The sequence below is a fragment of the Monodon monoceros genome, unplaced genomic scaffold, assembly GCF_005190385.1.
Source record: "Monodon monoceros isolate NGI ecotype Baffin Bay Population unplaced genomic scaffold, NGI_Narwhal_1 Super_Scaffold_5, whole genome shotgun sequence".
NCBI classification, from domain to species: domain Eukaryota; kingdom Metazoa; phylum Chordata; class Mammalia; order Artiodactyla; family Monodontidae; genus Monodon; species Monodon monoceros.
Window position 1 is genome coordinate 47876728 of NW_021703782.1, and position 13573 is coordinate 47890300.

Genomic DNA, 13573 nt, shown 5'->3' on the forward strand with positions numbered 1-13573 from the left:
GGGAAGCCCCTCGATACCTTTTTAAAAAGCTTATTATAGGAGGTTTTCACACCTTCCCCTACTCTGAAGCCTAGTAAGTTTTAAACTAAGAGGCTATATATGCCAGTATATATTTTTTGACAACTTGTGGGGCAGAGAAATACCCCTAAAACTTAGATTTTAGAGGAGATGTTGTGCGTTTTCTTACCTGTAGAAGATTGCTTTGATGGGGTAAGGTTCTCGAGGTATCCTGAAGTAAGCCAGAAGGAAAGTTAGCAACAGAAGTATTTCAGCAGAAATGTGCCACAAATCAACAGGGTGACATTGAATTAGTTACGGGACCTTTACAGGCTAAATTACACTCAGAAGACTGCTCTGTGCATAAATAGCAACCTCCTTGCATCTTGAATTTTTATAAAATAGGAATTATTGGCCCCTAACTGCCCTAAGGGTATTTCTTGAGGATCAGGTGGAATAATGATATAGTGAAAAATCACTCTATTTGTAACATTGGGTCACTGGTGCCACTGTGACTTTTAAGAGATTTATTTATTATTTATTTTGCACGCATTTGTTGAGTATCTGCTGTATGTAAAGCTGTTTGGTAGGTGCTGTGGGGAAAAACAAACGGAGAAGCAAGTTAGTTCTTGCCCTTAAAGAGGAAAACATGTAGTGTATTTAAAGTCTACCGTTGTATAGTGCTGACGGGCCTAACAGTGGTAGAATGCTGGGAAGGAGATCTCTTCTGCCTGGGGGTATCAGGAAACTTTGTGGAAGGAGTGGCATCTAGAAATACAGAGGTGTTCAAAAGTTTAGTGCAGGAGAGGGTATTCCAAAAAAAGAGCAGTATGAGAACTGTGTCAAATTGGGAAAGCCCAAAGCAGTAAGCAAGAGACATTAAGTAGTCTAATTAGACTCTGTTACGTATTTGTCAATGAAGAAGGAGGAGAGATGAAGCTGGAACGGGCAGGGCAGAGCTAGGTTGTAGAGGGCCTGGATGGAACTTCGTTAATTGGTAATTTGTGGGGAACCCTAAACATCATCTAGGAGAATATGTTTGACAGTTGGAGGGGTGGTATGTGGCCCTGGTTGACGAGTGTGGAGCGATAAAGTTGGGATTATCAATCACGTAAGGGTTATGGCAAAGGTCTGAGCATGCTCTTGTTAGAAATGATCTAGGAGAGAAATGATCTGGAAGGTGTGTGGGAGGACAGCTGAGGGGATGGGAAGGGAAAAATAGACAGGCTTTCAGAGTTTATTGGGTTTGGGAAATAAGCAGAAGGCTTTTAATCATGATCTATGGTTCTGAGTCTTTGTTAATGGGATTCTGGTGATAATAATGCAAAAAAAAAAAAAAACCAAACAAAGAAAAAAACCCAAGTCAGGGTAGAGCTGTGGTAAAGAAAGGATAGCAGTGAACCCATATGCTTTGCTTGTTTAGCTCGAGGTGTTAACTGGGTACTTGGAAATTTCTAGTAGGAGCTTGAAAGTGCAGGACTAGAGCTCACATGAGAGGTAAGGAATAGGGATTGGGGAGCATTGTTCTCATGCAGGTGGCAGATGAAACCAGGGCAGAGCATCACATCTAAAAGGAGAGCATGTAGAGAGAAAATGATACTTTATAGCATTTCTTATCACGATAAGTCATTGACATAAACAGCTCTATCTTTATTTGAGACTACTAATATCAAAAACACACAAAATGGAAAACCATGTGTTTTATCATGTATAAAGTGTTCTATTGTCTACTAAGCCTCTTTTAGATTCTAAAGCCACTAGATTTCAGGAGTAAAGTATGTTCAGTTTGAAGAAATACCTTGTAAGATCCCCAAGGACAGTGTAAGGAAGTCCCTTTTACTTTATCTTCTCACTACTTCCTGAGACCCTCAGTAACAGAGAGATGCCATTGGTGGGAGAGGTTTAGGTTCCCTTGTTACCTGTCTGGTACAGAATACTGTGTACAGCTTTTCACCTTCCTTAGATCTCACCCCAGTTGATCTAGGATTGGGAAGCGGAGAGGGTGGGTCTCCCAAAGAAATCAAACTCGTGTGCTTTTGTGTATTTTCTCTTTTTAGTCTGGGGTCCTCAGCAAGTTTGGAGGGGCGATTGTGCAATGCACAGTATGACTTATGTCTGAGTTGGGAAAGTTTTTATTGTAGGGAACAGTAGGGGTGAAACTGCCTTCTCATTTCCTTTCTTCTCTTATCATTACCTATGTTCAAGCTTTGCATGCAGAGAGAAACATGTTGCTTCATTGATCTTGGGCATACTGCACTGTGCGCTTTGGCAGTGTGGTGATGCCTCCCTGCCAGCTCTCCTGGTTACGGCACCCCGGAATTCCACTGGTCTGTTGGTACCATTTGTGGCCTGCCTTCAGTCTCGCTCTTCATAATAAGTCTAACCCACGTCAAATGGGGCAAGAGGCTAGTCCAGAGGAATCTGCTTCTCTAGACAACCGCTGTGCGTTAAATCTAGTTTAACTGCTCCTTGTATGGCAACTTAAACTTTTTCTTTTTCCATAATAGGTTTAATGTAGGTGGTTCAAGAGGTAACATGGGATGTTGAATTTTGGGAGGGTAATATTTGTTCCCTCACTGTCTGGAGTGTGACACATTCTTCTACCATGTTTCATTCCTCAAACTCCCTTTTCTGCTTTCTCACATACACCTTTTTCATTCCTTTTCAGTGTTGTGAAATTTAGGGTGGGAAAAACAACCCCATTGATTTGTCCTGTTTTGTGCCTTTTTTTGTGGCCTCTCTCGTTGCGGAGCACAGGCTCTGGATGCACGGGCTCAGCGGCCATGGCTCACGGGCCCAGCCGCTCCACGGCATGTGGGATCTTCCCGGACGGGGGCATGAACCCGTGTCCCCTGTATCGGCAGGCGGACTCTCAACCACTGCGCCACCAGGGAAACCCCCATTTTGTGCCTTTGATGAAGTAAGATCAAGTGAAATGCACTTGTTTTCTTCCAAAGTGAACTCCTTTCTAAAAAATGCCACCCCCTCAAAAAAAAATTCTTGGTGATCATGGCTTGAAATTTGTCTCTTTCCCCTCATTAGAGATAAATTCATCCTCATTCTTTTTTTAAAAAAAATTAATTAATTAATTTGGCTGCACAGGTCTTTTTAGTTGCAGCACTTGGGATCTTCGTTTGCAACTTGCAGGACCTTTTTTTTTTTTTTTTTTTTTTTTTAAGTTGCGGCATGTGGGATCTAGTTCCCTGATCAGGGATCGAACCCAGGCCCCCTTTATTGGGAGCATGGAGTCTTAACTGCTGGACCACCAGGGAAGTCCCAAATTCATCCTCATTCCGTTTTTGTTTTTTTTTTTTATGTTGGGGGTAGGAGTTTATTAATTAATTAATTTATTTTTGCTGTGTTGCGTCTTCGTTTCTGTGCAAGGGCTTTCTCTAGTTGCGGCAAGCGGGGGCCACTCTTCATCGCGGTGCGCCGGCCTCTCACTATCGCGGCCTCTCTTGTTGCGGAGCACAGCCTCCAGATGCGCAGGCTCAGTAGTTGTGGCTCACGGGCCTAGTTGCCCCGCGGCATGTGAGATACTCCCAGACCAGGGCTCGTCCCTGTGTCCCCTGCATTAGCAGGCAGATTCTCAACCACTGCGCCACCAGGGAAGTCCCCATCCTCATTCTTTTTTTTTTTTTTTTTGGCGGTACGCGGGCCTCTCACCGCTGTGGCCCCTCCCGTTGCGGAGCGCAGGCTCAGCGGCCATGGCTCACTGGCCCAGCCGCTCCACGGCATGTGGGATCTTCCTGGACCGGGGCACGAACCCGTGTCCCCTGCATCGGCAGGCGGACTCTCAACCACTGCGCCACCAGGGAAGCCCTCATCCTCATTCTTGATCTCTGTGAAGAATCAGGGAGACAAGCTGAGTGGAGCAAACCCAGTGGCTGAGTTCAAGGTGACATGGGTCCTTTTAAAGTGCTTTTTAGTTTGAATGCTAAAGCTATTGTCTATCCCCAAATTATTTCCTTCTCATTTTTGCAGCATCTGTGGAGTTGCCCATACCACTGCTCCTAATGCGGCTTGCTCACTTGGGCTTTTTCTTGACATACCGACTCTCCTTCACACAGTGAGATTCTGGGAGATCCTGGATCTTATGCCCTGATGTTTGCTTCTTTGTTCTTCCTTCTTCCCTTGTTCCCCCACCCCCCAGACATATCTCTTCTAAAACTAAATTATCATCTAGAAAACTTTTGCCTTGCCAGTTCTTTTTTGATTTTCAAGTTTATTTAGGCCAGTGGTTCTCAAACTTTCATGCTTATCAGCATCACCTGGTGGGCTTGTAAAAACACCTGGCTGGGCTCTACCCCACAGGGTGTCTGTCACAGGTAGGTCTCAGGTGGGGCTGCAGATGCAGTTCAAGGGAGTTCCCAGGTGATGCTAATAATGTTCCTGGGCTGAGAATACACCTTGAACCACTGACCTAGACTGTTGGTTGTCTATCAGTTTGCTGTCTAGTTTTGGGTTATTTTTTTCCAAAAGGGTAGGGCTTCCTCAGACTTTATTCACGAGCTCCCTGGAAACTCCTTACTTTTTCATCTTATATTTATTTATTTTTGACTGTAGTTAATTTGCAGTGTTTCAGGTGTACAGCAGAGTGATTCAGTTACACACACACACACCCCTTGATTTTCGCATTCTTTCCATTATAGATTATCACAAGATATTGAACATAGTTCCATTTGCTATACAGAGGGTCGTTGTTGTTTATCTATTTTATGTATAGTCGTGTGTGTTGGAAGTTCCTTACTTTTAATTCATAGGTCAGGCCACTAGCATGAAAGAGAACTCAGAAAATTGCCTATGTTTTCATTGGGAAAGCCTTGGCAGGGGCAGGAGTGGCAGGGAGAGAAATGTATCTCTTCTTACTACTTACCTCAGAGAAGACTTTTGTGGTCATTCTCTCAGAGCCCAGACACATCTTCATAGTCTTCGTCAACACAGTGTTCTAGGAAGCCGTCTACAAGTTGATGGAGCTGGCCCCTAATTAAGACCAATTGAATAGGTATAATTTTCAGTTTCCCTAATTGCTTATATTATTCCTTTGACACTTGAGTTTGCTTCCACCTGCCCCCCCACACACACCAAATTCCTTCCCTCACTGTCTCAAACTTCTCAGCCCTGATGGGGAGCAGAGGGAGATATCTGGGGAAGTATCATTACCTATGCTGTGTACCTACAGCCTGCTTAGTTAGGTGTTTTACCTGTGTCATCTCCTTCAACCTTGCCAACCTTACACAGTAAATATAATTACTCCCATTTTACAGATACAGCAAATAAAGCTCTGAATTGGTAATCAACTGACCGACTTCACAAGGTACTGTAGCTGGGGTTAAAAACAGAGGTTTTACTCCAAAGCCAGTGATCGTTGCATATTACCTGCCTTTAGGATAGTTGGAGGTGAGACTTGAGGGCAGAAAGAAAGTTTATCTGGGCATATATAGACATACATATATTTGAAATTTCACTTAATGTCAGTTATCAGACTTGGCGATGTTTATGCCCATGCGCAACAACCTGGGGTGTTCAATTTCCAACGTGCTGAATGACAAGAACGATTGTAAACCAGTTGAAAATAATCTCACTTTGTACTTTTCTTTCTTGAGTATAAAGTCCATCCATGGCATAGGTGCAAATAACTTCATCCTAATTTTCGTCAGTGCTAAAACCCACATAAAAAAAGAAGTGGAGAAATAGGTGAACTCTATCAAATGGTAGGAGACTTTTCTAGTAAAGCACTAGCATGGTAGTTCAGAGGACTACGTCTTCATTTCAGTTCTGTCCAACTTATCAAATGTGGAGGGGAGACCATAGTGATAGGCCTCGGTTTTCTTATTTAAAAATAAAAAGAGTGTGGTGGAAATTTCCTCCCCACCCCTTACTTGTCTGATAGGGGAATTAATAAATATTTTGTGTAAAGCCCTTTGAGGCTCTATAAGAAAGATTCTGTGTAATTTTAGCATTATTCATGGTCCATCAGGCTCCTCAGGGTGTCACCAGGGAAGAGAGATTTTTATCTTTTATCCCGCCTTTCACAGTATAAAAACAAGGTATTTTTGTTGTTGTTTGTGGCTTTGAAAATCTCCTGTAATTGTACCTGCAGTGGTTGCTCCCATCACAGGGCCAGGGCCCTAGCTCCCCCAAGAGGACCAGCCCTCGAGGCAGAAAGAGACTGAACCTCACTTAGTTCCTGGCTCCTGTGAGGATGCTTTGCAACCCACCCCCAACCAGTAGTCTTCTGTGTCTGTCAGCCTGTTGAGTGGCAGAATCCCATCCTTAACCCTTTTCTGTTCTCTCTTCTCCCATCCTGATCCTGTAGTTCATTGTTCTGGGATGGCTCAGAGGGGACCGTCCACTGTGCTATTCAGTTCTTCTGCAACATCTTGCTCATCCTCTCACCTTCCAACACCCTGCCTCATCTAAGGCCTCTGTAAGAACCAGCATATTTCTGGCCATTCTGTATTGGCAGCTGCATAAATACTGTTTTGACTCAGCAGTTCCTTTCTGATCATGAAGTGGTGTTTTTCATTCTTAAGCTTTAGGTTCTGTATATGTGGCCCTTCTGCGGCTAAGGCCTGGGACTCCATGGTTGGGAAGGCTTAGGCCTGGAATGTTGTCTTTAGTTAAATCGTCACCTGAAAAATGAAGATAGACGTTATCTGCACATCCAGGAACTTTAGCTCACCTTATTTTTCTATTTATTCCTCTCACTTATTTGCTGCACTGCATTTAACATACATCCCTGTCTTTACAGTGTTGGGTAATTAATTTATTTCTTTATCTGCCCTTTGTCACAAGTGCTCCTGGCTAGCTTATTTTCAAATCCATTTCACTGAATGGTCTTCCTGAATTCTTTGCATTATCTGAGTATTTCCTCTTGTTGCTTGGTATCATCTAACCACTGACGTGAGGCTGTTATTGCTTTTCTCTGGCTTAGAATGTAACAGAGCTTGTACCCAGCCATGTCCCTGAGTCCTCTCATGGGACTCTTTTGGGGTTATCTCTCTCCCTCTCTCTGTATTTTAAAGCCAATTCTCTGTCTCCATTCTTTTCTAAGTTCTCCTTGGGTTCAGACCCTTTGCCTCATACCTTCACTGCTAGACGGAAGCTACCAAAACACATACACTTCAAAACTGCTCTGGGCTTACGGCCACCTTCACCAAAGAGTTGAGATGGCGTGGAAGTTAGTTAATTTATTTAGGCTCTGACTTTTTATAGTGCTTATCAGGCAAATGCCTGCCTGAATGTTTAATGTTTAAAAATAAAATTAAAGTTCAAATGGGCCCTGGCTTTTCAAGAAGCACCCCAGATTCTATAAGACCTTTTTTTGGTAACACGTTTCTCCTCCCAAGTTATCACTTCTGCCTCTCTTTCTTTCTTCATTTGTTGCTTACCCACCTTATTCAAGTATTTTGAACGGTAGCTCCCTTTTACAATGTGGAGATTTTTATGTCTTCTTTTCAGAAATCTGGTCCCTAACAGTCTTTATGTATGATCTCAGCAAACAAAGAACGTGTGTGTGTGTGTGTGCGCGCGCGCGCGTGTGTGTGTGCGTGCGCGCGTGTGTGTGTGTGCGTGTGTGTGTGTGTGTGTAGGAAGCCTGCCATATTTCCTCCCTGCCCCACGGAAAATATGTTTTCTGGAAGCCCTTTTGACACTGAAGTGAATGCCCACTGGCCCTCCCTTGTTGAATTCTCCTGAGAGGAGAGAGAGAGAGAGGCCTTTATGCTTGTTGTCATATCTTTTGTTTCTGCTGATTATACACAAAGTAAGTTGTAAATAGCTCTCTCGCACACCGTGATTCCTTTGAGGTCTCTACAGGAGAGTAGATATGCACTCAGCTCCAGCTTCCCTGGGGATTCTAGAGGGTCCCTTTCAAGGCCTCTTACTTCCTGTTATAGCACCAGCCGAATGAAATTTAGATGAGTTCTAGACAATTACCATCCCATAATGAAACCTGCAGCCTACTGTTTAGAAATACTAGCTGATCAGTTTAGTTTTTTTCTTTGTTTTTAAATTAAATGTTTTTATTACTTTAAGAGTAAAGTATACAAAGATGCAACAAAGAATAAAAAAATAAAATGTACCCTTAGTCCTACTACGTTTCAGAGATCAAAATCACAGTGAACATTTTATGAAAATCACGGTAGAACTTTGTTTTAAAGTATGATGTTGAAATGCACACTAAACACTAGCATGAAGACAAGAGGATAAAACTGGAATTCTCCAAATCAATTTGAATTTTCAATTCCATTGAAAACAGAAGGTACACATCCTATTTTAGTATCTTAATTTAAAATGGAGTAATAATGAGTTAAAGGGAATTCCCTGGCTGTCCAGTGTTTAGGACTCTGCACTTCCACTTCAGGGGGTGCGGGTTCGATCCCTGGTTGGGGAACTAAGATCCCGCATGCCGTGGGGCACGGCCAAAAAAAATTTTTAGGTCTGCTGTTTCTGTCAGGCATTTTTTGATTGCTTATAGATAGTTGGCTGACTGCTAAGGCTTTTGAATCAAAAGGCCTAATTGTCTAGGTGTGCTGAATTATACCTAATTAGGTTATCAAGCTTTTACATCCTGTGTATTTTCCTTGGGACATTTTGATGAACTGGAAACAGATATAGCTTGCCTTTCCCTTATACTTTTTCTCTGTCTGATAATTGATGACTCTAATTGTGGTGGGTGACATAGGGGGAGTATTGTTAGATGGTGAACTCATGAGTGAAACCATGTGGATTTTGGTTCAAATCTCAATTTTCTCATCTTTAAGGTAGTCCGTTTTCACAGATCAGAAGGATTTTCTTTTCTGCTCAGAAATCCTAGGATTCTAAGATGGAGAGCACTCTTCGCTTTCCTCCTAGTTCCTTTTTGCGATTTGGATAGCTGAAACATTCCAGTAGCCTGGCACAGTTTCCTTCCAACTTACTCACAGACCTTTTTGTTTTCTCTCAGCAACTGTGTATTTCTAAGTGTTTGAGGTTGTAATTGAGTGTAATTGTAGTTGTTTAACTTTCTCCATTCCTCTTGAGAGTGTTTATGAAATGCCTTCTGTGAGGGTAAAAAGAAACTAGAAACTGTGCCTTTGTGACATGGTCAACTAATATTAAGGTAAGTGGCAATTGTTTTGTGTACATGAAATAAAGTATTATTTACACTTAATTTGCAACATATGCATTCTGGCTTATCTGCTGTAATCGGTTAAGTAGTCACGCTTATTAAGGTTTTATAGGAAACTTTGGGGGGGTTGTTTTGATATGGAATATTCTAAGTAATTTTTCCCCAGTTCTTCTCTTGCGCCCTAGGGAGAATTACTGTTGCACAACTCGTTGGTGCCCTCACCATGTGTCAGTGTGGGGTGGGATCAGCATTGTTCTGTGGGTGACACAACACAGATGCAGTGTCTCTATTCCTCTCCATGACCCGTTTCTTTCTCATTTCTCAAGTTTGGGGAGAAATCCCCTTTAACCTTGCTGATGTCGTCCCAGACCAAAGAGCGAGTAGTAGGTCTTGATTTCTTGTGACACTTTCTTCATTTCCTTGTCTTCTTCGTAATGTCTTTCCTATGAAACATCAACAAATGCCTCTAGAATGGATGCTACTAAAAGCAACTATTCCATGTTTTTCATTAACTTCTTCGAAATATGTTCTCGCTCTTTCTCATTTCTTAAGTTTGGGCTTTGTAATTTTCTAGCATGTGCCCCTGAGCTAGTTATTTACCTACTCTAAAGCTCCCCCTTTCTTGTGAAATGGAGATGCTCAGATCCCATAAGATGGTTGAAAGGAAAAAAAGGGTTAATCTCGATGTAAGTTACCCACATGGTGACTGGCACAATGCAAGTGCTCAGTAAATGCAACCTCCTTTTCCTTTCCTTCTCAGGCTCCAGGTGAAGAAATTTGTGGGTAAAGAGTGGTTAATTTCAAAGACAGCTGATATTCTGTTGGTGTCACTTTATGGAAATAGGCAGGAAGAAAGAATAAGACACTTGAAAAGAATAGGAAAGTTGGACCTAAAAATGTTTGAAGAGTTGACTTTTTAAAAATATATATGTTATATTCACTAGTAAACTTGTAAAGTGGAGTTTATTGAACATTGTTTAAATCTGGAGAAGTGAACAGATTTGTGGGTCAAAAGAAAGAAGGAAATACCTTCTAAGACAGCATGCTTGGCTGAAAACTGATCTCTGAACAAAGGAAATTGATTGGCACAGATGATCCCAGTTGGAGTTAAAAAAATAAATAAAACAAAATACCAAAGGAGGGCTTTGAGAGGGAAAGAAGATACAGGTGAGATGAAGCTGATTGATGGATTGAGATTCTGATACACATAGATAGTTGTATGATTAATGAAGGTAGTATGTGTTTGGAAATACTGAGTAGAGATTTAGAGAAGAATTTAAAAAGCAGAAAACAGGTTTCAATGGAATCTAAATTCTCTTTATCTTAAAAATTTTAAAATGAAGTAAGCATGTGACTAATAAGTAGGTAATATTTCAGGATGAGAGTAACTAATTGTAATAGGTAGCTTAGTTTTGAAAGGGAATCTTAGCGGCTTTCGTTGTAGGATTCTAGATACAGAGAAACATTTACTAAGTCATAGCTTTCTTGTTATTTTTAGTGTTAGAGCAGACGTAAAATGAGCCTCTTAAATGTAGCTCAAATACAGTAAGTAAATAATACATGTTGATAAATACTAGCCCATGCCAGGAATAGAAAAAAAAAATTTGAACTGGTATTTTAAGTGTGCAAAGGAACTTTAGGCGTTATAGAATGCAGTTTTCTTAACTCCCACTTAAGAAAATGAAAAGAGAAAAAAAGTCACCAATTTCAAGCAGAGATTCTGTTTCTTTTTCCCTTCCCTCATTTCCTCCCTTCCTTCCTTTTGACTTTCCTTCTTCTCTCCCCCTCCTTCTACAGTCCACAGATATTAAGTGCCTGCTTTGGCTGTGGATACAAGGGGCAATAAAATTTATGTGGATTTTTTCTTTTTACAATTTACCTTTTGGTAGTTAATAAACTTGGGTGTGTGATATTTACAATATATTTGACCTACTGAGTGTCAAAAACCTGTGAAGCCGTGATGGAAGCCGTTCTGTTTCAGAACTGCAGTTGGGATGTCCCTGCTTCTGCCTGGGTCAAGTGTGTTTGTGTGCAGTTTGCAGCAGCCTCCACAGCCAGCATCTAACTTGGCCGTATTCCCCCAGGTTCCAGTGGCATGTGCTGGCAGAGTGCTGGGTGCAGACTTCTGCCCAAACCTGGAGGAGCCAGACCAGAGGCTGGAAGTCCAGGTTGGAGTCTTACTGTTTTATCAGTTGGGGGTGGTGTGACAGTAACAGTGGTCTCTGAAGGCCGTGCCGATACATCAGATGCCATCAGGAGACAGGCAACTTCTGAGACAGGTATAACAGAGGGCCCAGTGTAGCATCTGTGCAGCAAAAAGTCCTTTTCAGGATAAATTGTATGTAACTAGAGATCATTCATTTACTCACTCAAGAAATCAAGACTTAGTATGTACTGCAGTGAATAAGAACGTGGTTTCTGAAGGCTGGCTACCTAGGTTGACACAGTTGCTATGAGATCTTTGGCAAGTCCCTCAACCTAAATGGGCTTTAGCTTTCCCATGTATGAAATGGAGATTTCCCACACTAGGTGAATGAGGATTAAATGTTATAACACATGCCTAACAGTTAGCACAGGACCTGGCACGTAACAGGCACTCAGGAAATCTTAGCTCTCAATTTTTCAAATCATCGTTATCAAGTGCTAAGAATGATGCTAGGCTCTGGGGACACCTGGGGAGCCAGTCATGTTTCCTGCATTGTGGTCTCCCAGCTCAGGAGAATGGAAGCCGTTCAGCTGGGCGCTGTATTAGAAAAATAGGACTTAATGATAAGTAGCTTCCTTCATAGACTGGGAGATACGTCCTCTGGTGTAATATTGAGTTTATTTACAAAGCACATTTTTCATGAAAGTATTGACTTGGAATTCGTTGTGTGGTCTTGAGAAATTAGAAACAGTGTGGTGTATTGCAGATTAAAAATATAAATATGACATCCTGGCCAAAGGCCTATCTCCACTTCCAGGTACCTGTTAATAGTTATGGAATGTGTGTGCCAAAGATGCAAAGATGGAGGCTGACGTTTCAATGTGGATGGCACCCCCTTGCGTGGGCAAACCCATACTATTCTTTAGGGCCTCTACTTGGCGTCATTTTCTAAATTTTAAGACTTAGGGGATGAGCATAGTGAGCTCAGTGTTAAAACTTTTTTTTTTTTTTTTTCTTTTTACTGATGTAGACACCCCAAATGAGAAAAGAGAATAGTTTAAAAAATTGACTTCACAGTGGGCGTGATGGCAGAAGTGGTGGTCGGAGGAGGTTTCAGTTTTTATAATACTCTGAAGGGGACACCATCTCTTGCACACCTGCTCTTGGCCTAGGGAAGGCCACCTGAGCTCAGCGGTGCCACAAGCTGGTACTGTCTGGGCGACATATGGCTATGATACAACAGAAAAGCAGGTGTGGCACGTATGAGACATGATCATGCGTTTCCCAGTTTTAGAAAGCGCACAGCTTGTGTGTGACACATATATGCAGAGTGATGGAAGACTTTTTGTGAAGAGTAGTCTGATCCTTGACCCCTTCGGGTAGGACGAGTGATGTTCTTCAAACACGTCACCTGGAATGGTCTGTCATGGGTGGCTGTTGGATAATCTGTTTTTGAACCTTGAGTTATGGAGCAAAGAGCGATGGGTTTTGCAGATGTGGGTGCGTGAAATAAAACTGAAAGAGACCAATGGAGCACTTTACTTCGACATACCAAGGGAGAAAATGTATATTTACATGTTGAAGTGAAACCGTGGTCGTAGGTAGCTAAACAGATTGTGGAGTTGACAATTCAGCGAGGGCCTTGCAAAGAAGACCAAGTTACTGGGCAAAGAAAAGAAAGTGCTCATTTTATTGGATTCCTCATATTGCAATAGCATTTTGGTGGACTGAGTGGAAAAGATGAATATGTGAAAAGATAGTCAACTACAAAGCATTGGTGAATTAACTGGGACCCACTTGAACCATTTCTTTCTCTCTTTTCTCCTCTTCTTTTCTAATTATGGCTTCCATACATTTGAATAATATCTGGTACATATTCATATTATGTCCATCATAATAAAGTTGACACTTCATATATTCTTCACCAGCTAACAGTTCCAAGAGTAGCTTAGAGTCCTTTCATTTTTGCCATGGCATGTGCATTCTGGTCTTTTTTTTTTTTTCTTTTTTTTCTTTTTTCCTATCAAGTGAGCCATTTCTTATTTTTTAGTCCAACTCTGCACTCCGGGGAACTCATCATAGGACTTGCCAGCGTCGTTTACTTTTCCTTCTTGGATTTCAGACTTTCCCCCAGGGCCAGGCATTATAACCATGAGAGGATTTTATGTTTGGCCTCTTGATTCTGAGAATAATCTCTTGTACACCTCGATTTAGGAGCTCTGGCTTGTTTATATCCTTTTCTGTGAAGGATTTTCATTTAGACACACAGTACCCATACCTGGTTTACTTTTGTATTTTTACCTGACATGAATTCT

General features: G+C 41.8%; 1 protein-coding gene across 3 annotated transcripts in view; it reads left to right on the forward strand.

Moving 5' to 3' along the window:
- Positions 1-13573, forward strand: part of BNC2 (basonuclin 2) — a 419458-nt gene that overhangs the window by 157914 nt on the left and 247971 nt on the right. Inside the window, exon 3 of one of the 3 annotated variants that reach the window (XM_029202981.1) lies at positions 11197-11280. The exons of the other annotated variants lie outside the window; for them this stretch is intronic. Within the exon in view, the coding sequence (XP_029058814.1) occupies positions 11197-11280 (84 nt within the window). The remainder of the gene's footprint in view (positions 1-11196; positions 11281-13573) is intronic. 3 annotated transcript variants of the gene reach the window in all.